Source organism: Suillus bovinus, assembly GCF_016758785.1.
Source record: "Suillus bovinus strain UH-Sbo-P2 chromosome Unknown EDB93scaffold_55, whole genome shotgun sequence".
Taxonomy (NCBI): domain Eukaryota; kingdom Fungi; phylum Basidiomycota; class Agaricomycetes; order Boletales; family Suillaceae; genus Suillus; species Suillus bovinus.
The window spans coordinates 1-13,653 of record NW_024542111.1 but is presented as its reverse complement, the minus strand read 5'-3'; the positions used below and the strand labels follow the sequence as shown (position 1 = coordinate 13,653).

The window sequence follows — 13,653 nt, the reverse complement described above, 5'->3', positions numbered from 1 at the left end:
CGGAGTGACAAAGCTGATCCTTGTTTCAGCAGCTCGCCGCTACTAATAACGGATCGAGAGCAGAACATCATGACTTGATCAACCACGGTTTGTTGGCGATTGTCCAGTCATCGATGAGCTGCCAAAAATGCGCCACAACAGACTTGTCAATGTGTCGTCTGTGAGGATCAATCTAGTGCGATGTTTTATAAGCCCAAATGAAAAGAGGGGAAGGCTAAGGCCCACCTTCAGTTCTGTGACATTCCAGTCTTTAATTTTTGTGTTAGGCGGGTCATTTGCCCACGAAACGTACACGCCTTTCACTAGAGCAGCCCACAATAATCAGCGATTGGAATTAGCTAGACGAGAACCGCCTACCGTGATGGAACAGAGTTCGGGGCTCACTCCACCGGTATGGTCGGAACTGCCATGCTTGCCCAGTGGTCATCACGCAGACAACACGTTCCCATGCATCAGCACCAAATTTCTGCAAAGCGTCAGTGCTATCAACAACAAAGTACCGTTGGATGTCCCCGCGAGATGAAGATGTAGGTTGTGAGGATGAGGAAGGCGGTACACGCCGCCTGTCAATGTGAATGACATCCTCAGCACGGGAGTTGCCTGCAGCCGCAGCACGTTCACGTGCCGACACGGAAGACTCAAATCTACAAGAGCAAGACATTAGTTGAGAGAACTATTTGGTTTACGGACTCGAACGTACAGTGATTCTTGAAGGAAACGTTTGACATTATGCATAGTTATAAGGGCAGTCGGAGAGGAAGAAATCATGATGATAGGGTATAGATTTTCTGCAGAAAATTTAAAGTTTTGAGTAATATGTTTTAGATGAGGACCTACTAGCTTTGCGGGACTGCATGTGAGGACCAGCAGTTGGCGCAGGAACTGGGGTAGCCCCAGGTTTTGTCTCTTTAAGCTTCTTCAATTTTTCAGAGTATACAGATTGTAAGGCAGAGAAGTTCTGGAAAACGTGGTTGGTGAAACAAATACGAGATGGGATTCAGACTTACATTTGGTTTTGTGCCTCGTAGAACAGTATTCCTGTCGCGCAGCTCAACCTCGTTCTGCTTGATCCGTTTTACAACTTCAACATCTTGTTGATCGGCAACGTAACGTCGTTTTGAGGGAGTGGTGGTGGTATCCGCAGTATGAGCTGCGCGCTTCGGAGTAATGAGGGGTATCGTGGTTGCACCGGGGTGGGTAGGTGTGCCTGGAGGTGTTGTTGACTCTGATGCTGCAGGAAGCTCGATGTCAACTCCAGGTCGAAATTACAAGTCCACGTACCTGCGAGTGATACTATTCTTTTTAAGTCATGTACCTTGCCTTCCAGCCATTCTACAATGCTTTTCCTCTCTGTAACGCTCACGAAGCCCACCGCAAGACCGTTGTCTCGAGCCTGTTTCATGTATTCTGCAACAGGCGCATCACGGAGGAGCCATGCCAAATATACGGCTTCAAGGGTAAAGAAATCCGACGGTGAAGATGCAGAAGTCCCAGGTTTCGAATAGCGTGTTGTAGTTGATTTTGGAAGCGAAAGAGTTGGAGACAGAACGATGTGGGATGCTGCGAGAAGGGAAGTTGTAGGCTCAGAATTTGCGACATACGTTATTGGAGATTTGGTTTTGATTGCATGGCGTAGAGCCAATAGCGGATCTGAGTTCGTCGTTGAGCTCATCGTGGTTAGTGGACAAGAAAGCGCTGTCAATAACAAGTCAATAAGTACTAAGACCCACACTGGCAAGACCAACGGTCTTCAGCGCTAAATGGGGATTACATAATAATGCGGTTGAGCCTCGACCCCTCGAGAAGCGGTCGGCAACTACGGAGAGTGAGAAGGTTTGATTCCGAGTCAACAACCCGCAAGTTACTGCTGAGACTATCAAAACGTGTAATTTGCGCTGTTCTACTCGTTGAAGACGTCTCGTTCTGCTTGTTTTACATCTCTTCTGGTAGTCTACTTGACAGTTCTGGGGTGTTCAAGCAAGTTGGTCCAGGTCCGACGGCTCTGAGCTGACGCGCGGATTCGGCATCGTGTCTAGACCAGTATCTTTGACTTTTCTCTGCTCTGACTAGCAAAACTCTGGACCAGTACCATACAGCGACATGGCTACAGTCAAACTTGCTACCCTTGTTATTCGAGTGAGTCGAGCCAAATTCCTGCATTGACTTGAGGTCTCAGTTTAGATGTGACAGACACTTGCGAAGCCCATCTCCTCGCAGATAAAGAACCAGGCAAAGCAGTATGTGTAGTGGTTAAACTTTTGTTGATTCTGATTCTGAGATTTTTCTAGGCACGAAACCTTCCGTTCGATATGTATTTCCCTTGCTCAGAGGATGCATATGGCCGAAATTAAGCTGAGGACAAATATCCTCGGTGAACCGGCCAGGCAACATGTCAAGCCATTATCAGAAATGAGGTGTGCATTGTATCATTCCCATATCCGGTTCTTTTTCATTGGCGTCTCAGAGCAATCGAAAACGGTGCCAACTCATTAGCAGAAGGTTTCTTATTTTCAGTCGCCGCACTGTTAATAATAGGCGAAACATGGCGATCGTCTCGAAGTCAGTCTAAACAGCGAGATGACGTTAACGAACGAATTGAGGAGCTCTCTGCGAATGTTACATCACTCACAGAGCGTCTGGAGAGAATTCAAGAAAGCTTGGGGGATGTCGAATCCGAACGTGCACGGAATAATGAGCTGGCGAGGATTGTTGAGCGGGTGGTGGAGATAGGGCTTCGAGGCGGGTGGGCAGAGTTTGAAGATACGCCGTTGAAGGTTCCCAGGGTGGAGCTTGCGCCGACCACGTCGAGGGTACTACCCTGACATAGACTGTCTGTGAGTCAACTTCACGGCTAGAATACCTGTGCCCTCTCAATCTGTATAGAGGTCATTCGAGCTTTCTTCGAATTTTAACCACTGGCTTATGCTGCTAATTCCAGAGCATTCTCTCCGTATAAGTCCTCGTCATATACCTTTACTATCTCCACCCAAATAATTAACGTCATGCAGCTCCTCTCAAAACTATCTGACACGGTTCGATATGCTGATTTGCCGCGACTTATTTACAAGTCCGATCGATGTTTAAGGCGTACCTTGTCACACTACCGCACTGCACTCTCAACACATCAAAGATTCCCTGGCTTCCACCCCGATGCCCGACTCCCTGAGATAGGCTCTCAACCGAGATTGTAGGTGGACAATTTGGAAAACTAGTTCACTCGAGCTATGATATCTTGAAGTGGATGATGATAATGGTCTCCCAGATGTGAGATTTTTTACAAGATTCATACAGCTCCAATCCTGATGCAAGTCTATCACGTGTAGCTAATAAAAGCCCTATGTTTATATTGTCAATGATATTATGATCCTGTGCGATCTTCTTGAATTCTCCGTCGCAATAGCAAAATGCGCCAAAAGGTTGTCTGAGGCGAACTATCAAATACGATACTCGCAAGTGAGAATTCGAATGATTTGGCTTATTTCGTGCAGCATACAGAAAAGTAAGTACTGTGTATGTAATTGCCAAGCTAATGCATAATGATTTATGGCGTGTTTGGAGCACTGGAGTAGCTTCCCAAGGCACCAAATTATCAGGCAGAAACGGACAGCAAAATTTGGGCCTCAAATAGGCAAATTTTCGGCCAAGCATCATAGGGAGCGTCCGGGGGCATGTCTCAATAGTACAGTACAACATATTTTGTACTTCAGCATCTCTGAACCTTTCCCATCAGAGCGCGTTTTCACTGGGAGTCAATGATGGAACGGGCACGGGCTGCAAGGGACACCAAGGCCGAGTTACGTACAGGAAGTGAGATCTTGCGTATTATCCAATGTCAAATTATTCAAGTTCCTCGCAGATAATCACACGTTCTCAGATCACGAAGACAGCCAATACTTGTGTGCACCATAACGGTAGTAGGAAAACTTGGTGTACTCTGCATTAACTTTACAGCGTCTTTGGGACAGTGCTATTCTCACCTTTGAGAATTTTTGTCATCTTGTAGAGTGAGTCTCGTGCATAGTCTATGGCCCCAGCTTAAAATTTTAACCACCCTCTTCGATTGTTTGCTTCGTCTTCTGATGGTCTACCACTTGTTTATTCGACAAGGCATGCTGTCGTTTATCACGATACACTCTTCGTACGTATCTATTTTACATACTTATACACCTGTTATACATGTTTTGTTACTTTTCGTTCTCCGTCTCAATGATCCTCTAATACTGCGCGTCCATTGTTTCCATCCCTCAGTCTTTCCAAACTAAAGACTGAGGTGAGCCTACTGATTATGCCTCTACATATATACATACTTACGAACGGTACTTAGCTCTCACTTACTCGTTTCCTAGGTATGTATTAGTCATACTGAGTCTTTCCAAACTAAAGACTGAGCTCTCACTTACTCGTTTCCTAGTCCGAGTCTCGTCACCTCGTAACAGGTTATGAGCCCTGGCTCAAACTAGGACATTCACTCGTTTTCGCTTCCACTCGTTCGACATTTGAGCCTTTTCAAAATCTTTTCGAACTGGAACAAGGCTGCCCTCCATCACCGCTTGACCTGCGGATCTTATCCATCCTATTACCTCCATCACCACCGTTGACACCCACCTTTTCCTCTCATTCTACGTTCAGACTGCCCGTTCCGCCTTCTCAATTGTCGCCATCGCCGACGCTCTTTTTGTTATCATCCAAGATGTCTTCCAATATCCGAATTCCTTCTTTGTTTCCTCATCCTCTGCTAGATGCAAATGGATACAACTATTCGTCATGGGTTACTTCTATGGACCTCTGGCTCTCGTTGTTCAACCTTTGGCGCCTTCTCATCAGCGACGAAAAGGAGCCGCAGCCCCCAGTCAAACTCGCAAATGAGACCGATGCATCTTTTCAGCAACATGTTGCTGCTCATGACGCAAGTGTGGATGTCATCGCTTTCCGTGAGCGACAGAGCATCACAAAGGGTCTCCTGGGCATGGCTGTTCATTCCAGCAATTTAATTCACTTTACGGGCATCTCAGACCCTGCTCTTGTATGGAAGGCACTCGAGAACAAGTACCAGGCTGTTACGACTTGGATGGTATCTGTTGGCGACGCTCAAACAGAGCTTGTGTCGTCAACGGTCTGTGGACGTCCTTGGGCTAGCCCAAGGTTAGGGGTCGTACTTGGCGTGTCTTCGGCAAGTACGATTTGACGCCTATGTCCAAATCGGGTAGCTTATGTCACGCGGGTGCGAGACGATAAGCTATATCGGCCTAGGCTTACGACACCCGAAGGTTAATCGTAAGGATCGTCGTTAATTAGAAGGACAGAAGTCCGACTAGTTAACAGGGGCTTTGCTCGTCGACGAAGTCGATGAGTAAAGGTCGAGACTATAGGCTTATCCGCGAAGAGCAGATAAGAAGATAGAATATAGACTGCTGGCGAGGCAGAAGGATCACTCTGGTGAGAGTAGGAGGTCAAGAACCAAGTAGATTCAAGTTAGGGAATATGGTACATGGTAGCGAGTTTATATAGAGGACAGGGACGTATTAGTGGATGATAACTCGTACTACCGGGAGAGGCAATCGGTAAAGGGTAAGACCATAATAGGAAGGCACGTTCGATCTAGGTAGAACGTGCTGGATAAGAAAGTGAGTCAAAGATCAGAATGAGAAGTGAAACACGCAGGGGCACGATCGTGCAACTGCGGATCTAAGTATAAGTCGCATGTGCGACTGCGCACCGAGTCAGAGATCAAGAAAGGAAAATAGGGCAAAGGGGATGCGTCATGCATCGTGTCATAGGTTACCATCCAGACTGGTAAGGGCAAGGGGACTGTCCGCAGGATCAGTCAGGTGGTGAAACGGAGCATGGGTATGCTTCGTCAGCGAAAGGATCCGGCCAAATGTACTGGCTTTGCTGAAGCGACAGGTAGAGGGCGAAAGGGAATGCGAGGATGACGAGGATGACAAGGGTAAGGTCGGGGTAAGGGTATGATGCGAGGGCTGATACGAGGAGGATCAGGAGAAAAATAGTAGGGGCCCAAGCAGTCTAGATGTTCTTGTAACATTACCCCGGTTTCTAGGACTGAAATCAACGAGTTCAGTTATCCATGTTGTCATACCAGGAGGGGTCGCAGTCGAGGTCACGGAGTATGTCCATGGCTTCCAAAGCATTCTCTTCTCTATCTTGTTCGAGTCGTGCAGCATCGTGATCATATGCTGCTTCTAACTGACGCATGTCAGTGTAGAACGTTTCTGAGGATATTCCTCGACGAAGGATCTTCTTGCCGTGAAGGCGAGGGCAGAAGGGAGTGAGATGTCCGGGGGCGAACAGTCCACAAATGCGGCAGAAGTATCGCTCGCATTGTTTCTGTTTGTGGCCGTACTGGTGGCAGACCCTGCACTTAAAGTTACACTGGTAGGGTTGTGGGGTCGTCCTAGTGTGCGTTTCGTTAAGTATCTGTTGCCTGGTGGGATCTTGGCCCGGTACATGTCGAGTGGTGGGTAATCCGAGTGCAAGGATGCGCTCGGTATTCAATCGGCGACTTCGTCGAGGTCTACGTGTGGGTGGAGGAACAGGGACAGGGGTATCGTCCCTGATGATAGGTGACCCGATAGATAATATCGGTATGTCATCGGTAGAGGTGAACCCTGGAGGGGGAGTGGTAAGACGAGCTTCCAAGCTCGGTTTGTCTTCTTCGTTCGTCTTTCTCCAAGGTGGTGTGCGAGTTTCCTTACTCGACTTTTCTTCTTCGTGCTTCTTCTTCCCTTTATAGGGAGCAGGTAACGGGTCGTTGGCTACGACCTCGTCATTGATGATGGCAGGCTCGGAGTTCTTCGAGCTCGTCGCTAGTCATCATCCTGTACTGCTCTTCTTCGTGTTCTGCGAACAGTTTGTCGATTTCTTCGGATGTGAGGTTGGTGGGGATAAGGTTGGATCGTTCAGGAGGGGGAGTTGGAGCACTGCGCTCGGCAGTACGCTCGACAACGGTTGCCTGTACAGGCGGTTGGTTGTATGCAATTTCTTCTTCTATTTTGACGACTACGTCGCCGAAATTCCTGGATGCGAGAAGGTTCAAGAGGGCCCTCTTGGCCTTCGTGACGGAGTATCGAGTGATCGGACTATGGGGAAGGATGCCATATGGTCCGGTTGTGAAAGCGACAGTGTCAACTGCCCGAAACGCGTTGACAAGCTCCAGGAGAACCGTGTCTTTGGTACGGTCAATATAGCTGTCGAGTCTAAGCGCGTACTGCGCGTCGAGAATAATGGCCTCCCAGAATGCCTTCTGAGAGTCCGGGGTCTGCGTGAAAGGAACGGTGAACTCGTGGATGAGTTCGACGATGGAGGGTGTGGAACCGAGAGAGATGGAGGAGGCATTGGACGAAGTGGTAGACATGGAGATGATGGTAGCTGGTTAACAACTGAGGAGCTTTGTTGTCAGCTTGAGTCTCTTCTTATAGTCCTTGAGCATCTCCGCTGCGGACTTCAAGTCCTTCTCTGGGATCCACGTTCGTTCGGAGGGTGGATAAGCCAACCCAGGAGACCAGGTATCGGCGTTTCGTTCCGGTACCCCTGTGTTGGAGGATCGCTTCTATTTCGTAATGTTCTTCCCCGTCGATCAGGTCCGGTGGCGGTTCAGTATAGTTTGGGCCATGCACGTCCGTTTCCTGATAGGAGGATAATTCTGATGCATGGAACGTGGGATGAACACGCCAGGTGGCAGGGAGTTCGAGGGTGAACGTGATAGGGGATAGGACCTGTTTAACGGTAAAGGGTCCGTATCGTTTCGGCTGCGAGTTTCTTTGAAGGGAAGTGGGTGATCAAATGCGCAGCAGACAGCCACACCTTGTCCCCAACCTTCCAATGGTTGGTACTTTCGCCCGAACGTGCGTTCTGCCATGCGTTGCTGCGCAAGGCTATGGACATGCGAGGGCTTCTTCACGGATCTTCGCGAGTCTCTTGACTCGATCTTCTGCTGCTGGCAGAGCTGAGTCGGGGAAGGCGTAAGGTATGCCTTTGGGTTCATAACCCATCATGAGGTAGAACGGGGATGCGTTCCGAGCGGAGTGTCGTCTGGAATTGTGGACGAATTCGGCCATGGGAAGGTGTTTGGCCCAATCGTTAGGAGTTGTCCTACAATAGATCCGAAGGTATGTCTCCAGCTCCTGGTTCATTCGTTCTGTCTGCCCATCCGTCTGAGGGATGATAGGCAGTGGAGAGGGCTACCTGGTAGTCCAGGAGCCGTCCGAGTTCTTTTGCTAGCTTCGAGGCGAATTGTGGGCCTCGATCGGAGATGATCTTGTCGTATAGTCCGAATCGCATAAACACCTTTTTGTAAAATAATTCAGCAACGCCTTCTGCAGTGATGGTTTTCTTGCAAGGCGAGAAAATTACCCCCTTCGTAAGCCCATGGTCGACCACGACCATAATGGAATCATAGCCGGCGCTCTCCGGAAGATCAGTGATAAGATCGACTGAAACTTGGGAGAACGGTCGAGTACAGGTGGAGGGAATGGGCATCAGGGGAGGTGTGGTGGGATGAGTGTCGGATTTCATCTGCTGGCACATAGTGCAGCCATCAACGTATTGTCGGATGAAGGTGCCCATGCCGGGCCACCAATAGCTTTTCTTGACGTTCCATTCGGTATTGGAACGTCCGGGGTGCCCGGCAGTCGGGTGATCGTGGTGGAGCTCCAGAATACGCTTCCGGAGGTCAGGGGGAACGTAGGCTCGGTCCTTGAAATAAAGGATGCCTTCGTCCATGCGCCAGTCTGACAAGGCAGACTTCATAGGGGGGGCGCAGAGACCGTTCAGGGCGTCAGCTGCTGTCTTTATAGTGAGATCAGCAGGGTTATCATTCGCTGCTTTGAACTTTGACGCTAGAGCAGTGTCAATAAGTTTAACAAAGAGCGAATCTGGGAGGAGGACAACGTCCTCGTTATCTCGATCCGAATTGTCATGATCCGGTCGTCGGGAAAGAGCATCGGGTGCAGCAAGCTTGCTGCCCGGGACATGGTGGAATTGAAGATCGTACTCGCAGAGGGTGAGCTGCCAGCGGGCTTGCCGGCGTGTCAGCGTCTGCGAGGATCGGAAATACAGGAGGTTCTTGTGGTCAGTGAAGACGATCACCGGATGGGGATTGCCTTCAAGGAAGTGTCTCCATGCCTTCAGGGCACGGATAACCGCAAGAAGCTCTCGGTCGTAGATCTGATAATTCCGTTCCGCAGAGTTAAGGGACTGCGAAAGATATCCACATGGGTGGTAGGACCCATTGTCGTCGGTTTGTAGGAGGACTGCTCCTGTCGCAAATAGCGATGCGTCTGTGGCCAGTGCAAACTGGCGAGAGGGGTCGGGGTTCCGGAGTACAGGTTCGGTGGTAAAACATTGCTTTAGCTTCAGGAATGAAGCTTCGCAATCTGTGGACCAAGAAAACACGGTGTCTTTCTTTGTGAGGTCGAGGAGGGGGCGAGCGAGGTCGGAATAATGGGAGATGAAATGACGGTAGAAATTGCAGAATCCTAGGAAGGATCTGACTTCTTTTACCGTCGATGGAGTCTGCCATTCGCTGATCCCCTTGAGTTTTGCCGGGTCCATGGCAACCTGTCCGGGTCGGATGATCATCCCAAGGTACTCTACCTCTTGGGAGTCGAAAGTGCACTTTTCGGGTTTGAGGAAGAGTTGCTCCTGACGGAGCTTCTCTAAAACCCTACGGGTGCGCATCTGGTGTTCTGCAAGGTCAGAAGAGAATATTAGGATGTCGTCCATATAGACGATGAGCCATCCTTCATCTATCTCCTTGCTGAACGTCTGGTTCATGTAGGCCTGGAACGTCGCTGGCGAGTTACAGAGCCCAAAGAACATCACTTTTGGCTCGAAGAGCCCAAAAGTTGTCGAGAAGGCTGCCTTCCATCTGTCGTCGGGGTGGATCAAAATATTGTTGTATCCTGAACGGACATCCACTTTGGTGAAGTATTTCGCGTCTTTGAGTTTGGCGATGAGAGGCGGAATGAGCGGAAGTGGATATGCGTTCTTGATAGTCCATTCGTTGATGTATCGGTAGTCCTGACAGGGGCGAAGGGAGCCGTCCTTCTTTCCTACAAAGAAGAAGCCAGAGGCTTGAGGCGACTTCGATGGTTGGATAAAATCTTTCTGGATATGTTCGTCCAGAAACGCTTTAACCGCTTCTGTCTCTTTTGGAGAGAGAGGGTAAGCTCGGGAAGATTTTGGAATAAAACCTTCCTTCGTTTCGATCCGGTGGTCTACACCTGGTCTCGATGGGGGGAGCTTGTTAAGCCCATCCTTCGCGAATATATCTGCGAAGTCGTGAAGGTATTCGGGGACAAGCTCTTCGAATGGTTTCTTCTTCGTTTCTTGAGCTTTGTCCTTGGCGAATTCCTGCGCCTTGTTACTGGTTTTCGTGTACTCCTCCTTCGCCGTAGCAAGGATCCAAATGTTGCGAAGGGGAGTCTTCTTTGTCTTCGTGGTCTCCGTCTTGGAGGTTCCATCCCTAGTTAGGGGAGTGTCGAAGGTGAGGTTCTCGATCAATCTGACCGAAGAACCATCGGCCGAGTATTCTATAAGAATCTCGTCATCAGTCAAGGGGTAAGTCGCGACTTCCTTGACTTCGGGTAGGGGTTCGATCTTCCCTACCCAGACGTCTTCCATGACGTCAGTTTCTTGAGGCATTTCGAAATGCTTTTCTTCGGCGGGTACCTCCTTGGCAGGTTTTGCCTTCTTCGTCTTCTTTTTCTTCTTCTTGCGTCGAATTTCTTCGAGTACGTGTTCCGTACCCAGGGGGAGTGACTTGAGAGGTTTGAAAGGTGCCTCTTCCTCGTCCTCGATCATTGGTCGGAGACCTTCGAATCGGTAGGGGGTTACCCCGTTCCTTTTCGAATCTTGTTGAGTAGATTCTCAACGTATCTGGATCTGGGTGTGGGGAGCATTGTGATTTCGTTGCGTCCCCAATCGATATCCGGTTTCATGGCGGATAGCCAGGGTTTCCCTAGCAAGATATCGTCTCGTTCGGAAAGTCTGGTGACGTTAAACTTTCCCCACATAGTTCGTCCGTCGAGTCGGACGAAGAGTATGCAGTATCGGGTGACCTTCCCAGCAGTGGATTGACTTCCATCTACTGTGGTGATGCGGAAGGGTTTCTTCAGGAGGTGGGTTCGAATATTGTGCTTCTTTACGAAGGTGTCACAAATAAATGTTCCCCCAGCCCCTGAGTCGATGATGGCTGTTGTTGCAACGGTTTTCGTACTCGTGGAAGAGAAAAGTGTCACCGGGACACGGAATTCATTTTCTTTTCCTACAGTATGAGTACACAGGATATCTAAGGAGGGGACGCACGTTGCTTTTGCGGTCCTCCGCTCTAAAAATCCTCTTCTCCTTGGAGCCTGTTGGTTTCCATATCGTCTTCGGAGGTTTCGTCATCACGCTGGTCTCTACCAGTCGTTACCGGAGTCTTTCCTTTGGTATCTTTCTTCTCTCCACGTCGTATCTTCGGGTGGAATCTGGGATCGTTGGCTCTGTGGCCATGCTCTTTGCATGAGAAGCAAAGGCCCTTCTTGTAGCATTCGTCTTTCTCTGCCTGAGAGAGGGTGCGGTCTACGTCCATAGCGTTAGGGTCTCTGGACGATGAGACATTAGGCTTGGGGTAGTACTTGGAACCGCGAGGGGCGTATCGGGTGTGTTGGTTGCGGGAGTTGGCAGAGACGGCCTTGCTCCTGCGGTAGTTAGCGTCGAGCTGTACCGCAGAAGTGTACCACTTTTCGATAGTGTCAGGAAGTGTCTCCTTCCTGTAGATTGCTTCGCGAAGGCTTGGGTTCAGGCCTTTCTCAAAGAAGTGTGAGAGTGTCACGCCTTCCTTGATATTGGCGATGGTAGCCAACGTTTTGAACTTCGAGATGTAGTCCGTAACGTTGTTTCCCATTCTGAGTTCGGCGATTTCGGTGAGGGCATTCACCTGCTTATCAACGGGTTGAAATGCAAGGTTGAATCCTTTCTCGAATTCTGCGAACGTTCCGAATTTCGGAGGGTTGGTGCTGAAAGCTTCGCGATAGAAGTTATCAGCCCATGCTTTAGCGCTGTTCTTTGTCATTAATGACAGGGCGACGGACACCATGATCTGCTCGCTGCAATAGACGGTGGGGTTGATGAGGAAGTACGTCTTTAAGCTGTAGAGCCATCGTTGTGCGTCGTCGGTGTTTCCATCGTAGTCTGTTGGTGACCCTGCTTTGAGTTCAGGGGCACGAACTACGACGGCGGTGGAGGAGGATGGGTTAGACATTCTTGTCTTCGGATTGGCGCTAGTGTTTCGGGGAGGTACTTCGTCTGGAAAGTCCTCTTCAGAAGTCGGAGTGTTTCCTAGATCTTCTTCGTCGTTCAGTCCCTCGTCTGAGTGGTACTGCTCTGTCGGTGAGGTGGGAGAGCTAAACTGTCCGTCTACCTCTTCTTCGTCAGGATCTTCCTGATTCGGGTCGCGCTCCCAAGAGAACTTGCGTGTCCAGGGAGTGGTCGTCTTGTATCTGTTTCTGTCCTCGATAGGTGTCGAGGGCTAGAAGGTAACTTGAATCTTTTGTTACGACTTGGATGGTATCTGTTGGCGACGCTCAAACAGAGCTTGTGTCGTCAACGGTCTGTGGACGTCCTTGGGCTAGCCCAAGGTTAGGGGTCGTACTTGGCGTGTCTTCGGCAAGTACGATTTGACGCCTATGTCCAAATCGGGTAGCTTATGTCACGCAGGTGCGAGACGATAAGCTATATCGGCCTAGGCTTACGACACCTGAAGGTTAATCGTAAGGATCGTCGTTAATTAGAAGGACAGAAGTCCGACTAGTTAACAGGGGCTTTGCTCGTCGACGAAGTCGATGAGTAAAGGTCGAGACTATAGGCTTATCCGCGAAGAGCAGATAAGAAGATAGAATATAGACTGCTGGCGAGGCAGAAGGATCACTCTGGTGAGAGTAGGAGGTCAAGAACCAAGTAGATTCAAGTTAGGGAATATGGTACATGGTAGCGAGTTTATATAGAGGACAGGGGACGTATTAGTGGATGATAACTCGTACTACCGGGAGAGGCAATTGGTAAAGGGTAAGACCATAACAGGAAGGCACGTTCGATCTAGGTAGAACGTGCTGGATAAGAAAGTGAGTCAAAGGTCAGAATGAGAAGTGAAACACGCAGGGGCACGATCGTGCAACTGCGGATCTAAGTATAAGTCGCATGTGCGACTGCGCACCGAGTCAGAGATCAAGAAAAGGAAAATAGGGCAAAGGGGATGCGTCATGCATCGTGTCATAGGTTACCGTCCAGACGGTAAGGATCGGGGGACTGTCCGCAGGATCAGTCAGGTGGTGAAACAGAGCATGGGTATGCTTCGTCAGCGAAAGGATCCGGCCAAATGTACTGGCTCTGCTGAAGTGACAGGTAGAGGGCGAAAGGGAATGCGAGGATGACGAGGATGACAAGGGTAAGGTCGGGGTAAGGGTATGATGCGAGGGCTGATACGAGGAGGATCAGGAGAAAAATAGTAGGGGCCCAAGCATCTAGATGTTCTTGTAACATCGAGTTCTTACGCAGCATACCAGCTACACACTCTTTCCACCCAACATATGTCACCAGCAAGTCCAATCCAGCTGACCCGCCATCCCGAGGCATCTATTGCGACACGAAGTT

The 13,653-nt window shown here is 49.5% G+C and overlaps 3 protein-coding genes across 3 annotated transcripts; 1 reads left to right on the top strand and 2 right to left on the bottom strand.

Moving 5' to 3' along the window:
- Positions 1–67: 67 nt before the first annotated feature.
- Positions 68–1,672, bottom strand: EDB93DRAFT_1253145 (RNA pol II accessory factor, Cdc73 family-domain-containing protein; the record flags this gene model as incomplete). The annotated part of the gene is made up of 7 exons (XM_041453408.1): positions 68–172; positions 226–302; positions 358–644; positions 701–788; positions 838–958; positions 1,008–1,231; positions 1,282–1,672. The coding sequence occupies 7 exons, from the start codon at positions 1,670–1,672 to the stop codon at positions 68–70; spliced, it is 1,293 nt and encodes a 430-aa protein (XP_041304850.1).
- Positions 1,673–1,769: 97 nt separating this feature from the next.
- Positions 1,770–2,940, top strand: EDB93DRAFT_706781 (optic atrophy 3 protein-domain-containing protein). The gene is made up of 4 exons (XM_041457166.1): positions 1,770–2,136; positions 2,191–2,237; positions 2,289–2,414; positions 2,465–2,940. The coding sequence occupies exons 1-4, from the start codon at positions 2,101–2,103 to the stop codon at positions 2,820–2,822; spliced, it is 567 nt and encodes a 188-aa protein (XP_041304849.1). The 5' UTR covers positions 1,770–2,100; the 3' UTR covers positions 2,823–2,940.
- A 173-nt stretch (positions 2,941–3,113) lies between these two features.
- On the bottom strand, positions 3,114–3,825 carry EDB93DRAFT_706909 (uncharacterized protein). The gene has a single exon (XM_041457168.1). The coding sequence runs from the start codon at positions 3,691–3,693 to the stop codon at positions 3,223–3,225; it is 471 nt and encodes a 156-aa protein (XP_041304848.1). The 5' UTR covers positions 3,694–3,825; the 3' UTR covers positions 3,114–3,222.
- Positions 3,826–13,653: the final 9,828 nt, after the last annotated feature.